The sequence below is a fragment of the Oryzias melastigma genome, linkage group LG13, assembly GCF_002922805.2.
Source record: "Oryzias melastigma strain HK-1 linkage group LG13, ASM292280v2, whole genome shotgun sequence".
NCBI lineage: Eukaryota > Metazoa > Chordata > Actinopteri > Beloniformes > Adrianichthyidae > Oryzias > Oryzias melastigma.
Window position 1 is genome coordinate 3,964,355 of NC_050524.1, and position 14,550 is coordinate 3,978,904.

Consider the following 14,550-nt stretch of genomic DNA (forward strand, 5'->3'; position numbering starts at 1 on the left):
CCAACAACCACAACCTCTGCTGATCCTGTGAGCCTCAGAACCTCATGATGGTTCCTGGAGATCTGATCCTTCCACACCTCAAAGCTTCCATATGAACTAAAGCCTGACTGCTGCCCAACAGAAAGCATTGAAGGCGACTTTCACAGATGAGGCTGAACTTATTCTAACAGATTCAGAGACAAATAGACAAATCTATTTTCACCACAAAACTAACAAACTCAAAACATACAACAGGAAGTAACAAAAGGCACGGCGGCCACAACAGAGAAAGTCATGGCACGGCGGCCATGAGGTCGTACGGCGGCGACACGGCGCCCCAGAAGGAAAGAATTGACCACACATACCTTTGAGGGGCTCCAATGATGAAACGCTCAATGAAATGTGCTGAGTGCATTAGAAAGAAAGTGTCTCACGTACCTTTGAAGAGCAGCACGAAAATGAGAGAAATCGATGAGGAAAATCCTGGAATGTTTTATTTTATTCAGGTTTTATTTGGGAGCTAAACCTCCTAGAAAGGAGGTCAAAACCTGCAGGAGGAAAAGTTATGAATGACATTTCAGCTCAAGAGGCCTTCAAACAATAAGTTCAGTCCTCACTGTGACCACTAAAGAGCAGATTGATCACTGCTGCACCAAGTAAGAAATCCATAGAAATAAAGTCACCTTCAATGCAAGCTTAGAGACAGAGGAAAAGATCGGCGCGGCGGCCAAACCAATAAACCCAACACTTACTGGTTGAAGATCTTCCTGAGGGGAGAACAAAAAAAAGTTCTTTAGAAGTTGAATCATTAGGAATAAACTGCAAACAAATGAGATTTTCAAAGATTCCTGTCTTTAAGGATTGTAGCTGAAAACATTTATGATCTAAGAACCGTTGGTGATGTAGAAACGTCTTATGAGGCTTTTAGCTGCAGAAACCTCTCCAGGGGTCAAAGGAGGCCCGTTAAGTTATTTAATAATAATTCTTTCATTTATTTTCCATTATAATTGTTGCGTTTCCTCAAAGATGGGACACTATCAATACATTTAACTTTAAGTGCAGAAAGTTGTTTTGAATTTATGTGGTGTTGGAAGAATCATCTTTTTTTTAATGTGTGTTTTCCGAGTCCGACAGTTCTTTGTCCAAACGTTCCAACACCACATAACATGAACGCAAGTTTATAGTTTTCATTGGTGCAATTAACACTAAAACTTCAACTAAAATCAGTTCTGAAGTAAACCTGTGTTTGATATTAGTTCTAAGCAGAATTAAAGCATGTTTTCAACCAGATTTATTTTATTTCTTCCTCTTATAAAGAAAATACTCTAAATACGCATCTGGTCCTTCCGTCAAATTTAGAGCCTTTTTTGGAGCTCAAGTCAAAAGGTTTCCTGCTCTAAACTCATCTGTCAGGACCAGAGCTCCTGTCCAAAACCTTCATGGTCGACCATCTCTGAACGTAGTGCTGAAATAGTTACCTCTTTGTTTCAGTCTGAGCTCCACTTTTCCTGGACAGCAAGGAATTCTGGGAAAAGATCAGAGTACAGCCACCATCAGGCTCTGTTTCACAGCTTTATTTCCACTTCACACTCTGTATGAGTTCGTTTTTAAACACAGTTTAAATTCTCACCCCAAACTTCTTTTACTTTGAAAGGGTTCCCAGTGGTCTTTTAATTTATGATTACGTCGGTTTTAGCCAAAACCAAAAACCTGTGAGGGTTTCTAGGACAGTTTCTGCAGAGCGACTGGAGTTCATGAGCAATTTGCCTCCAAGTTGTGGGCGGTGCCGTTTGTGTGGAGTAAGCCTGTGCAGATTTCCCATCATCCCTTTATGCTCTCTCCCTTTAGCATACAGCCCCTCACACACCTAACCTGACATTAGAAGTGAAACAAAAATGCCGAGCAAGATTGGAGTTAAGCAGCCGTACAGTTTAGATCCAGAATCCAGGAAAACAACGACGCTCCTGGATCCATTGGTCTATAAGTGGATGAATCAGAATGGAGCAGAGCAGGAAGTTTGGAGTTCGCTGGTTGAATATTCTGCATCTCATTTATAAACTATTTTCAAATGGTTTATATTTTTCTGCTCCTGATTCACAACAATGCAAATAAAATGTATTTTTGAGTTTAATTTTCCTACATCCCCATTATGACTGATTTTTTTTTAGTCCACTCTTGTGAACGTTGTGTTTTCAGTGTTTATTAAAGAAAATAAGCTTAAAAAAACAGCATTTCTTTTTTCAAATCGTGAATCAGAAACGGCTTAAAGAAACATTTGTGACTGAAATACACTGGGTAAAGCCACAAGCTCAATGAAAAGGAAGGATTAAAGTACAAATAAACTTGAATTGGTAACAGTTTTTTTTTCCAGGTTTCAACATTAGTTTTTTTTTTTCAAATATTCAATTTTATTTTCTCACATTTTCAGTAATTCCTTCAGGTTTTCAATATGTATTTTTTTTTTTGTTTAAAACTTCTTTCAGTTTTCCCCCCAAATTTTCAATTTCTCTTATTTAATTTTTTTTTCCTTAAAAAAAAAAAATAAATAAATAAATAAAATTTCAAATTTTAACAAAAATCATTTTGAAATTCTTTTTTTCTTAAAAATTTCAAAAAAAATCCTTCAAATGAAAAAAAAAAATCTCTTCAAATTCTCAATATTTTTCTTCAAATTTTCATTTTTTTCTCTCAAATTTGCAATCCATTTATTGTTGACTTTAAGCAGATCCTGGTTTAACCCCGTACTCCCCGCTCTGAGCTGTCAACAGGAGGGAAAGGGGGTGGGGTTTCACTAGATCACTGGTCCCGCCCACAATTCTGAGGTGAATTTCTAATGAACTATTGCCAGTCTGCAGGAACCATAAAAATAAAAAATAAAACTTTTTCACTTAAAGAGCATAATTAAGAGACCACTAGGAACACTGAAGAACAATCAAAATACGGTTGAGTTGGCCTGTAAATTAAAACATAACAAAAATACTGTAAACGGTCACTACTTTTAAAAACTCACAGGTGAATTTTCTTTGTTATGTTTGTATTTTTAAGTATGTTTGTCCATCAACTCATAAGTAAAGCAAAAATATATTTAGTGGATCATTTTATCCTGTCAATTTTACAGTTTCATTTAGAATACATTTCTTATTTTTCTACAGGGAATCTTTTTAACCAACTGATAAATCTGTCAACCTAAAGAACATACAAAAAATCCTTTTAGTGATGTTCTCATGATGGAGGAATTTTGAAAATGTTTTACTATAATTATTGACTTAAAAAAAAACATTTGAGATAAAAAGTAAAAATGTTTTCCACCCTCAGAAAAAGCCTGAGGCCTTTCAGGTTCTAAACTCTCCTGTTCTCCATCCAAGAACCTCTAAAGCTCCGACAGCTGAGGAGCAGCTCCCAGAGAACTTCACACCTGAGTCTAAAGTTCAGGTTTGAAAGGCAGAACTTCAGAATCAAACCGAGCAGAAAGAAGAACCACTGACCTGAAGTCCACCGCAGAACTGCATCCAGAACCACTGACCCGCGGTCTCACCTGGACCCAATTACCTTTAATGAGCTCTCAGCGGCAGGTGGAGCGAACACGTGATCAGCTGGGATTCCAACCAATGCATCTGAAGCTAGGATGGTGACGTCATAATGTGGCAATTTAACCCGAAAAAAGAGTAATTTATTTATTTGCGCATGAGAAAGTATTTGGTGCAAACGAGAAGCAGACTGATGAAAAGGCTTCGCCAAAACAAATCACGTGACTTCTGAGCTTGTTTTATGTGGCGTTCAGAGGCTCCATGTAGTGTCTCCTCCTGGTGCGTTCATCATCATCATCATCATCATCTTTATTTATAAAGCGCTTTAACACAATTTTAAAATTGAAACAAAGCGCTGAACATTAAAAACTAAAAAGCGTAATAAAACAAATGTAATGTAACTGAGCCTCAGAACATAGAACATTCGTGGAACTCCCATCAACAACCAGCCTAACTTAGTCCGCTACTTTTTATGATGAGGACATAAAAACCGCCGAACTGACCCTGTTACTGGTTTATAAAGCTTTGAATGGTTTAGCACCAAAATACATGACTGACCTCCTGACCCAGTATGTACCAGCCAGACCTCTCCGGTCATCTGGATCCGGTCTTTTATCAGTTCCTAGAGTCAGAACTAAACATGGAGAAGCTGCATTCAGCTTCTATGCACCACAGATCTGGAACAGACTTCCAGAAAGCATTAGATCTGCTGAAACACTCAGTGGATTTAAATCCAGGTTAAAAACTCACCTGTTCTATTCAAAAGTTTAAATGTCTTTTATCCATGCTTGTTTTAAATTCAGTTATTCTTACTTTCTTTTAATAATATTTTAATGATCACACCCTCACTATTTCTTGCTGTTGTTTCTTTTAATGTTTTATGTAAAGCACTTTGAATTGTCTCATGAAATGTGCTTTTCAAATAAACTTGTTTTGCCTTTAAGTGAATTAATTCCAAATGATAGAAAAACCAAATGTCTTCTTATACCCAACAGCTTAGTCTTTGTTCTTTTTTCTCTATAGATGTCATCAATTTTTCCAAACTCTGTGTTTCTATTTGTCATCTTCACATTCTAGTTTACCCTTAACAAACCAGATTTTGGCTAAACTTTGTAAACTGAAAGTTGTATAGAAAACAAAATGTAACATTTCCCACTGAAGCTCCCTCTGTTTCTGAGCTCCTGTATTGTTTATGCCTCTTACAATTCATGGAAACAAACAAAATTCACAATAAAAATGTTTACATGAAAGCAGACGTATCAACTTTGTTAGAAAAAGAAAAACAACAGAAATATTACTCATTAATTATATTCATTTGTATTTAAAATAATTTATTTGTGAGTTTTAGACATTAAAAACATCTTTTCTATTTGTTTAGTTAAATTTATCTTTAACTGTTGATGTTACTTTTATTTCTGAGAGAAAACAGGTCTATTTGGGGGCGGGCTTTGGTAGCTTGGCGTTCCACTGTTACCATGGCAACATCCTCTCTACCAGTGGTTATTGGAGGAGGATGGAATCTCAGTTCGATGATTCGATCTCGAGCGAACTAAAGTGGTTTGGATTTTATGACCAGAAGTAGATGATTCCATGAAGGGTTATCAATATTCATTAAAGGGTGGCAAAGGGTTGTAGTTCTTATTGTGACCACCAGAGGACAGCAAAGTCTCAGATTTAGTGCTGTTTTTGGTCTATGCGTTTTTATGTTCAAAGTATTCAGCTTTTTTCTGTATTTTTCTTTCTTTTTTTAAACAAAAATACATTAACCGTAGAGCTGTACATCAGGGCTGAAACTTTGATATTTTTAATTTTATTCTTAAATAAAGTTGCTCAGACTCAGACTTGTGTTTTGTGCTTTTAATTCTAAAATCTGCCTTTATTTAACTAAATAAAACAAAAAAAAATAAGCAAATCATTTTATAACTTAACAGGTTTGACAGGACATAACCATTTTACAATTGTAGAGGGACCACTGACTGTACAATCAATGATATATTATTTAAATAATATGTGTCATGAGAGGGGCGATCATTCACTTTTTCAACAAATCGTTTGTCGCCCTCTGCTGGTCAAAGTGAGAATCGCAGTTAAACTACAGATCCGCTTCTTCAGAAAAGGATCATTGCGCCCTCTTGTGGTTGCATTCGTTGGCAGAATGTATAATTTGATGAATTTTAATTAAATTTTTGTTATTATATTCTAATAACCATTGATAATAATGCATTTGTTGATATAGTTATTTTATTAAGGTAATTATGATTATTGTATATTATGATAATCATGATTAACAATACATTTGTTGTTGACAACGTTAAAATTTATAATATATTGATTAAAACATTGATAACGAATAATGCAGTTTATATTTTTATTATAATGAGCAGGATTACTAATACATTTGTTGTTGATTATGTTTATATTTACAGCATTTTAGTTACGAATAATATAACTTTTCTTTTTTAATTTATATTAATCATTTTTTTTAATATAAATTTGGTCCTAAAAATATAGTTCATTTATTTATACAACAACACATTTATTATTTATTAATAATATTAGTGTTAACATTTCTATTCAAATAATTATTGTTGATAATATATTTGATATTAATATCATGGTTTACAGATTTATAATCATTATTGTTAAATTGTTACAGTCAGAACTGCAGATTTCTGGTTGAAATCGTTTTTCCTATAATATTTTTAGAGTAGATGGAGGGACGATACTTTAAAAACTTGAACGGCTATCAAACAAAAGAAAAAAATGACAATAAAAATCAAGAAACTAAAAACTTGCGAAATGTGAAAAAACTTCAATAATAATTGAAAAACGTCAAACTTAAACTTTTCTGGCCAAACACTGTAAAATGCAAACAACACTTAAAAAGTGGTAAAAAGGTCTCAGATTCATTGTAAAGAATTGGATCATTTTGCTTTCAATTATATTCATTATTCTAGGGCCTCAGTGGATGAATTCTTGTTTAGTTTATTTTATTTTATTTCCAGACTTTTTCCTCTTTGGTCCTCCTCCAGGCCGCACTCTCCACAACTCCAACCTCAGCATCCTCAAAGCAACTTTCCCTGGTTTTATTTTGTTAGGTAATCTTTCTCAATCACTTCCTTTTTCATCAAAATAACCTTTAATGTTTGTTGTGTCACATTTTAGTCTGTCCTCTATGTGAACTTCTGCAGAAAATAAGACTGCACTAAATAAATCAGGAACATTTTCAACATTTATTTATAGTTCTGTGCACCAATACAATATACAAATAATCATCTGTAATATTACAATAGTCAAAAATTGCCACAAAAAGACAGAATACATTCAAGGTCTGTGAAGGCATCACGTTCGGGTTATCTGAGGGGATTTCTCTCAGAAGAGTTTCTTTTTTTTTTTTTGCAGGTTTCTGGTTGTAGAGAATTCATCCACAAACACAAGAAAAGTTTTAATATCATTCAATAATGTCGCCGCAAATCTGATGAAACACATAAAAACTCTAAAATCTCCAAACGTTATCTGTACACTAAAAAAAAAAGATCATTTCTAAAAGTGCGGCTGCAGCCTGTGCACCACAGTCCGATGATGAGACCTGAAGGAACACTCCGTGCAAAAGCCTGTTGCCGTGGAAACAGGTGGGTTCGTGCAACAGCGTCCAGCGACCAGAACGCCACTGCTGCTCCGACCACAAACTCCTGCTTCTGTGCAGCAGAGGCCGTCTTCTTCAGCTAAAAAAAGTTAAAACAATCGTTTCCTGAACAGCAGACCGGAGATTTATGTGCAAGTTACGTCCCTCCTGAGCTGCAAACATTCATGCAACAGTCGCTTCCTTAAAAATGTCCTTCAGCCCCTCCCGTACTCGGGGGGTGTGGCCGGTAAAACGGTCACTGTAGCTTCATCTCCAGGTTTTCCTGATGCTGGTGAGCTGCAGCCCGCCAGGAAAGTGCAGGCAGAGCAGGCGCCATCCGTCCACGGAACGCCGTCGTTCATCCTTCAGGTGTCCTTGACGGCCGGGACGTGCAGCTGCCGGGCGTCCCCGTCTCTGGGACGCGACGACGGGACCTCCTCGTACGGAGGCGGGGGGTTGTCCGGGCTGTGGCTGGGGAGCAGAGGCTGGAGGCTGCCATCAGGCTGGCGGCTGGCGCTCTCCTGAGAGAGCAGGAGCTGCGTGGGGCCAGGCGAGGAGCAGGCGGGGATCCGCTGACCCCAGCTGCCGTACACCGCCTCCTCGTAGGAGGGGAGGGAGACGGGGAGTCCGTCCACCATCAGGTCCAGCTGGTCTGAGGAGCGCCGGCTGCTGGGAGGAGGACATGGAGGTTCATCAGTGCCAGAATAAAATAAAACTTTACATTTTCTCTGAAGCTTCTCCACTTACCCTCGAGATTGACAGGGATAGAGGCGGGACTTGACCACCAAACAGGCAGTGGTGGTGAGCAGGAAGATGGACACGCCCACCGCGGTGGTGGCCATGCTGGGCATGGAGTCATTGGCAGGAGTCTCAGACCTCGGTGGGGAACCTAAAAAAAAAAAAACAAATAAAGAAACCTTCACTGATGGAGAACTATCAAAGTAAACGATCACAAACGAATAGACAGCTGGTTCCACATTCAGTATCAGGTTTATTAGTTCAGACAGGAATGAAGCCCAGCTAAAAGTCCACAAAGCTAAATCAGGGTCAGACAGGAAGAGGTCAACCAGGAGAATAGAATCATCAGAGAAGAGATGTCAGGGTCCAGGCGAGGGTCAGGGCAGGCGGCAATAAACAGGCTCAGAAACAGAAGATCAGGTCCAGATAGAAACGCTCGGTAATGCAGGCAGAGTGGCACTAACAATACTTCGCACTGAGTGAGGCTCTGTGATTGGCAATGAGAGTCTGCTGAGAACATCCAGGGGTTGCTGGGAGATGTAGTGGGTTTAGTACTTTGGAAACTTCTTTTTTTGACACAGAGGGTCCTTAACCATGGATCAAGCTTTGATGACTTGGAAATGTGTTCCAGGAACACAATTTTAAGATTAATTTTCTTCATATATGTCCTCCATGAAGAACATGCTGCAACAGCACGTTAAAAACACCATTTCTATTGGAGAGGACCTCTTAATATCAGAGCATTAATGAAAATTTCAAGCAAAAAGCTTCAGTTTTTCTCCAAAGATCCACAGAGTTCTCCAGTATTTGAGCTGCAGAAGTTCTGATACCTCCTGAACACTCAGATGAATCCAGCAAGAAGCAGCCAAAGAAGCCGGAGTCTATGAATCAACATGGAAGGACAGGTATTCTCAGTAATCTCACTTTAATCTTTATCACAGATCTTTTTTTAGGTAGACAGGTTTCCACTGAGCTCTGATAGCGTCACAGAGGAAATGTCTAATGGGTGTAATGGCGGCTTTGCCCGCTTCCTCTTTCTGCACTCTGACTTCCTGTTGCATGCTCATTCGTCTTAGAGCCCAAAGAAGAAGAAGGAACTGGTGTGAAACTTCAAGTTCCTCTAGAGAGTTGGAGTGTCTGAGCTGCTCTGCTAAATAGGTCAAATTCAAATCTTAAAGATAATACAGAGAAATGCTTTACAAGTGAGGATGTTTCTGCACAAAGAATACATGCATCGGATTTGAATAAAAAAAGACAAATAATCTCAGCTTTAGGTAAGTGATCAACAAATAAATGATTATTTTTACCCCAAACTAACAAAACAATAGAACAACAAGACTGTAGAGAAGGACTCCCTAAAAATACGTCAAAAAGATTTATTTTACCGGCTCAAGAGTCATACTTGACCAGAAACCAACCAAAGCTGGAAGTGAGTAAAAAATAAAAACAAGAATAAAAATATCTGAACAAAAATGACTAATCGGCTTTTGAAACTACTCTAAATCAAACGGTGATGAGTCACCACAGCTGTAGTGAGTGAATACTTGGTGCTGCTGGGAAATGTCGTGAAGGTTTGCAGAAGACGATCTTTTTAAAGAACAAACCATCAACCTGACCGCCATGTACATGTGAGGGTATTCGTATTCAATCAAGCACTCAACAACTCAAGATGTTTGGTTGCTGGAAGAAAAAAGTTGGAAACTAAAACTTTCTTTTTTGGCGTACCCCAAGGCTTCTACCAAGGGGCTCTTAAATTTTTAAATAAACGTTTTCTTATTGGTTCTTTTCATTCAGGCACATGGAAATGCTTCTGTGCAGATGACATGCTTATGTTCATATCTAAAAAATCTCGCTTTTTCTTTTTTTTAAATATTTGATCTATATGCACAAAGACGAGGATCAGAACGTGCGGTGTTTCTGGGAGGTTCACATGACCTCTGACCTTTGTGTGAGCTAACATTTAGAGGAAAAGAGTAACATGATTTAAAGTTTTCTCTGTATAAACAACCACTTTGCTCAAAAAAAATAATAAAATGTTATTTTCTTATTCATTAGGGAGACTTTTTACCTTTTGTCTAATAAGAGAAATAAGTGGGTGGAGTCATTAATCTGCCTTTGTTTATTTTAAAGACCCACACAAGTGAAAATGGTGTTTTTTACATGTTCTTGTGGCATTCTTCTGATGATGGAGGACTCAAACACTCAAAACTTCACTTCTGTGTCTTCCTTATTCAATTGTAAAGTTGGCGGTGGGAGGGGCTTTAGTTTCAGACACAATTTTTTTTGTTATTTTGGGTAAAATCGTCATAATCATAATTAAAAAAACAACTAGAAACACTTTAAAAACACATCACAAGATGACCTGAGTGGGACACCAAACGTTCATTGTTTAGGATGGAAAGTTTCCAATCAAAAGGTCAACGACCCTGTGATTCTCTGCTGTGACGTCCGTACCTTTGACAGGGACGCAGGTGGGCATGGGCGGGTCCCACCTGCCGTGGCGACAGCTGGAAAAAGGCTTCCTCCTGCTGACGTGGTATCCAGTCTCACAGAAGAATCGGATGGTGCTCCTGTGAGGAAAGCCGCGGCAGGGAGACGGCTCGCAGCGAAAGCCGCCATGTTCCGGCACCAGAGGGTGGGAGCAGTTCAACAGTCTGCCTGCAGAAACACGAAGACACTCAGTAACAGGAACCCCAAACTGGTCATCCTCTGACCCATTTCAAAGCATTCCCAGAGGCTTTTTAATTAAAATGAGGCTGTTTTGTGTCTTTCCTCAACAAAGCACCAGGACTTCATTGGAGATTCACCTCTGAGTTGTGGGCAGGGCTGTTGGCGTGGAGTAAGCCTGCCCCTCATCCCATCATCCATGCTCTAATGCTAGCTTAATGCTATCACACGATTAGCAGTGCCACAAAAACTCTAATTTGTCTGCTCCTGAATCACAACCATTTGAATAAAGAAATACTCAGTAATTCAATTTAATCTCAATATTTTTACATATTTCCTCCATTATTAGGAAAATGCTACAAAAGAACAAATTAAAAACATGGATTTTTGATTCTCTTAGTTCCTCAAACTCTGGTTCGTTCCTCCTCCTTTTCTGTTTTCTGTCAGTTTTACGAGGATAAACATTCCAGAGGCCTTTTTCCCGCTCTTCCCTTCAACCATCTGGCAGAATTAGACAGTTGTGTTTCAGAAACAGGAGCATTTCTTCAAAAGTCCTGCTGTGACCAAAGAGGATTGTGGGTCTCCGTCCAGCTCATTTTAGGACGCCATGTGTCAGGACGGCCTGGGGGTCGTCTGGGAGTGTGATGGATGGGAGGCTTTGTGTCCACAGCTGTGAACGGAGGTGATGCTGAGAGAAGCTGACGTGAAGGACAAACAAACGGAAGCTCCTCCTCTCAAACACGGAGGATTTATTTCAGTCAGATCTCATGAAACTGAAAGCGAGCCAGATTACAGAAGAAAAGATACTGGACGGGTTCAAACCAAAACCAGATGATTGGTAGTTTCATAATCCATAATGACTAAACTTCACTAAAACTGATAAAAAAAAAGAAAGGAACTTCTGGTTTCACAACGCCTCAGTGAGAAAACGTTTCTTCATCAGTTTTTCACTGAATCCTGATGAATGAATCAGAGTGAGTGTACCTTCAGTGACGAGCAGCGTGGAGGTCAGGAGGAGGAGTCCACGGACCAGACTGACGCGTCCACACGGGTCGAAGACCGAGGCCGACATCAAACCAGACTTCCTGAGGAGAGAGGGGAGGAGTCAGAGGAGGAGAAAACCTTCACACCCAACCACCATAAAGGGGGAGAAGCTCACACCTTCCTCACTGTAACGCGTCTGCTCACACCTGTCAGCTGCTGAGCGTCTGCACAGCTGTGACAGCTGCACACGCAGACACACGACCGTCTGCAGAACTCAGGAAAATTCACCAAAAAAAGAGGTTTTTGCAGACCACTTCATTAGAAGTGCTTAAAGTCCAACTCCAGACATATTTGTATCTATTATAAAATCGTTGTCAGTGCTCTTTAATTATAATTATGGAGTTTTTAGACAAGCTTTTTAAAGACATTTTCTGCAGAGCAGGAGGAGTTCATTAGAAATTCATTTCTGTCTGTTTGTGGAGAAGAAACACTCTTTAAAGTCTGTCCTGCTAGCTTATAGCTCCTCACAACCTTAAGATAACATTAGTGTAGCAAAAAAAAAAAAAAAAAAAAACGCGAGTGATATTGGAGCAATCAGGCAGGACAGTTTTGAGCCAAATCCCAGCTCAGGTGAGTGGATGCTTTAGAATCGGAGACTTTGGTTCTTTATGATGGTTCTTGGTTCATAATGATTTGAATTTTGAAAAATATGCAGAAATGCAGCTTTAATCTGAAATTAGTGTAAATATGTCTTCTATCATGAGAAAAACGCTACAAGAAGATATTAAAAAACACCATTTCCACTGGAGTGGGTCTTTAAGACAAGCAGGTCCAAAGTCCGGCCCGCATTTCAATTTCTACGGGTTACCAATAGGATGTCAAACTCAATCCCACAAGGGACAAAAATTAAAAGCACACCTTAGGATGCAGGCCGAAAAGAATAAACATTTATTGATGCTGCAAAACTTATTTTTAACATTACTATGAATAAAAACCAACAGTAATATTATTCCAGAATAAATCAACTTAAATAACTTTCAATATTTTACTCTTATATTTTGTCAAAATTATACAAGTTAGAAATGAGGGCAAGATAACATCGGGTTATTAATAACAATAAAATAAAATGATCTGGAGGGCCGGATCCGGCCCCTGGGCCTCGACTTTGATTACGTTACCATCATAAAATCAATAAAATGTTTCCCTCAGCACTTTCTAAAAATGGCGTCTGAAATTTTTTGACATATTAGTCCTTCTGTAGCTCATCTATAAAATGTCGACTGTAAACAACATTTTGTCAATAAAATGCTGATTTATTTCTCGGATCAAAACCAGAGTTTTGTATTTCTGAATAAGATTACTATTTGAGTTGATTTCCTAGAACTTTACAAACATGAATAATGTCTAACATTTCACATGGACCCAGATTTAGAGTTTGACGTTTCAAAGTCTTCAAATACGGAATTCAAAGTGTTTTGGTAAAAATGTATTTAAACTTATTTCTGTTCTATGTGGAGAAATGAAAAGTATCCCAAGTCAAAAAAAACAAAAAACTCTTTGGACTTCATGTTAATATAGAGGTTCAAACAATAGTTTAACCCCTTCAAAAAGTGTATACACCAACTTTTGGTAAAAACATAAAATAAAGCAGCTGTACGTTTCTCCCCGTGTTGTTGAACTCTCCTTTCAACCTTTCGGTTAACTCAGAATGAAACCATCACTCCGGGCTGTTTACGGTTTCAACACGGCCCATATTGACCAACACGACGACAAAAACACTTTCGGCACCAGAACACAACATCCAGCAGCAGCTTTGCCCTCCGCTCCTGACACACATCTTCTCCAAAAGGGGTTTTTTAGACCCAACATCAGTCTTTGATGCGGTGAAACCTTCTTGCAGAGACTGAAACAGCAGAAGTATGGAGGTGAGGGTGCCATCATAGGGGGTCAGAGCAGCCCCAGGAGGAGCAGCACCCCAAACTCAAACACCCAGCCTGGGATGAGCCCATGAAGACCACGTTATCCTGATGAAAAAAGGATCTCCTTCAGTCGATTCGTCAAAAGAACAGAAGTTGGGCCTTTTGCCGAGTGCCAGCCGAGACGCGGCGGTGTGAAAGTGTGTGTGGGAGGGCTGTCACGCCAGCAGAGATGCCAGTCATCCTGAGAGCAGCAGGGGAAGGCCCGATGCCCCACTCAAACGCATCCACGGCTCCCTGCTGGGAGACCGCAGCCTGTGTGGGAGGACTTAGTCACCGCAGCCGCAAGAAGAACTTCTGGAAATGAGATCCATCATCCATCTCGTCCTCGTGCTTCAGACAGAGGATGTCAGATGTCCATACATGCCATTCTGACACTGGAAGCCACAAACTTCGTGACTGAAGCCACAACAGTGGTATTTAAATGGGTGGGGGGTTATCAGGTGAGAAACACTTCAGGGAAATCCCAGAATGCTTTGCTCTTTGACATTTTTTATCATAAAGAGGTTTCAGTCGTTTTGCGTTGCAGACATGAGTCCTGCAAAAGCAGCGGGTTTGTTTATGGAACTGAAAGCGTATGGGCTTTCAAAATAAAAGCCTTTAACCAGCGAATTTTAACAAAGCCCACCGATGCTGATGCAGCGCTTCTGAGCGGGTCACGTGGGAAGAGGGGGGTCAGTTTGGCCCCCCCAACAACAGCTGATCCGCCGGGTTTTCAACCATCAAACACCGATAGCCGTCCGCAGATGCTGGAGTCGGTCTGGAAAACGCAGACCCAAAAAAGGCCGCGTGGGCTCCTCCGCCCTCCTCTCCTGAAGAATAAAAACGTCCTCGCGGTCATTCTTACCTGGAGCGGCGGTGTCACCGGCAGCGGCGGAGGACGGAGGTGCGTTCGCCGCGTTTGGCTGGAGCTCCCCGGTCAGCTGACGAGCGCGGCTCCTGCTCAGCAACAAGTGGAGCTGCGCCGCCGCTCCGCCCTGACTCATCCGTCAGCTGGCGGTGACGCCGCACTCGGATTGGCCGCTGCGGTCTGTAGCCACGCCCAGCACCCACC

At 39.9% G+C, this 14,550-nt stretch overlaps 1 protein-coding gene across 2 annotated transcripts; it reads right to left on the minus strand.

Moving 5' to 3' along the window:
* Nucleotides 1–6,720: 6,720 nt before the first annotated feature.
* Nucleotides 6,721–14,539, minus strand: zgc:152863 (uncharacterized protein LOC562658 homolog). Of its 2 annotated transcripts, none has more exons than XM_024277703.2 (5): nucleotides 14,344–14,539; nucleotides 11,521–11,621; nucleotides 10,324–10,527; nucleotides 7,879–8,020; nucleotides 6,721–7,800 (listed from the first exon to the last, which is right to left on the minus strand). In XM_024277703.2, the coding sequence occupies exons 2-5, from the start codon at nucleotides 11,606–11,608 to the stop codon at nucleotides 7,497–7,499; spliced, it is 738 nt and encodes a 245-aa protein (XP_024133471.1). In that variant the 5' UTR covers nucleotides 11,609–11,621; nucleotides 14,344–14,539; the 3' UTR covers nucleotides 6,721–7,496. The 2 variants fall into 2 exon arrangements, with proteins under 2 accessions (XP_024133471.1, XP_024133474.1); XM_024277706.2 differs by having other exon boundaries at nucleotides 6,721–7,797; nucleotides 14,344–14,538.
* Between the last annotated feature and the right edge of the window lie 11 nt (nucleotides 14,540–14,550).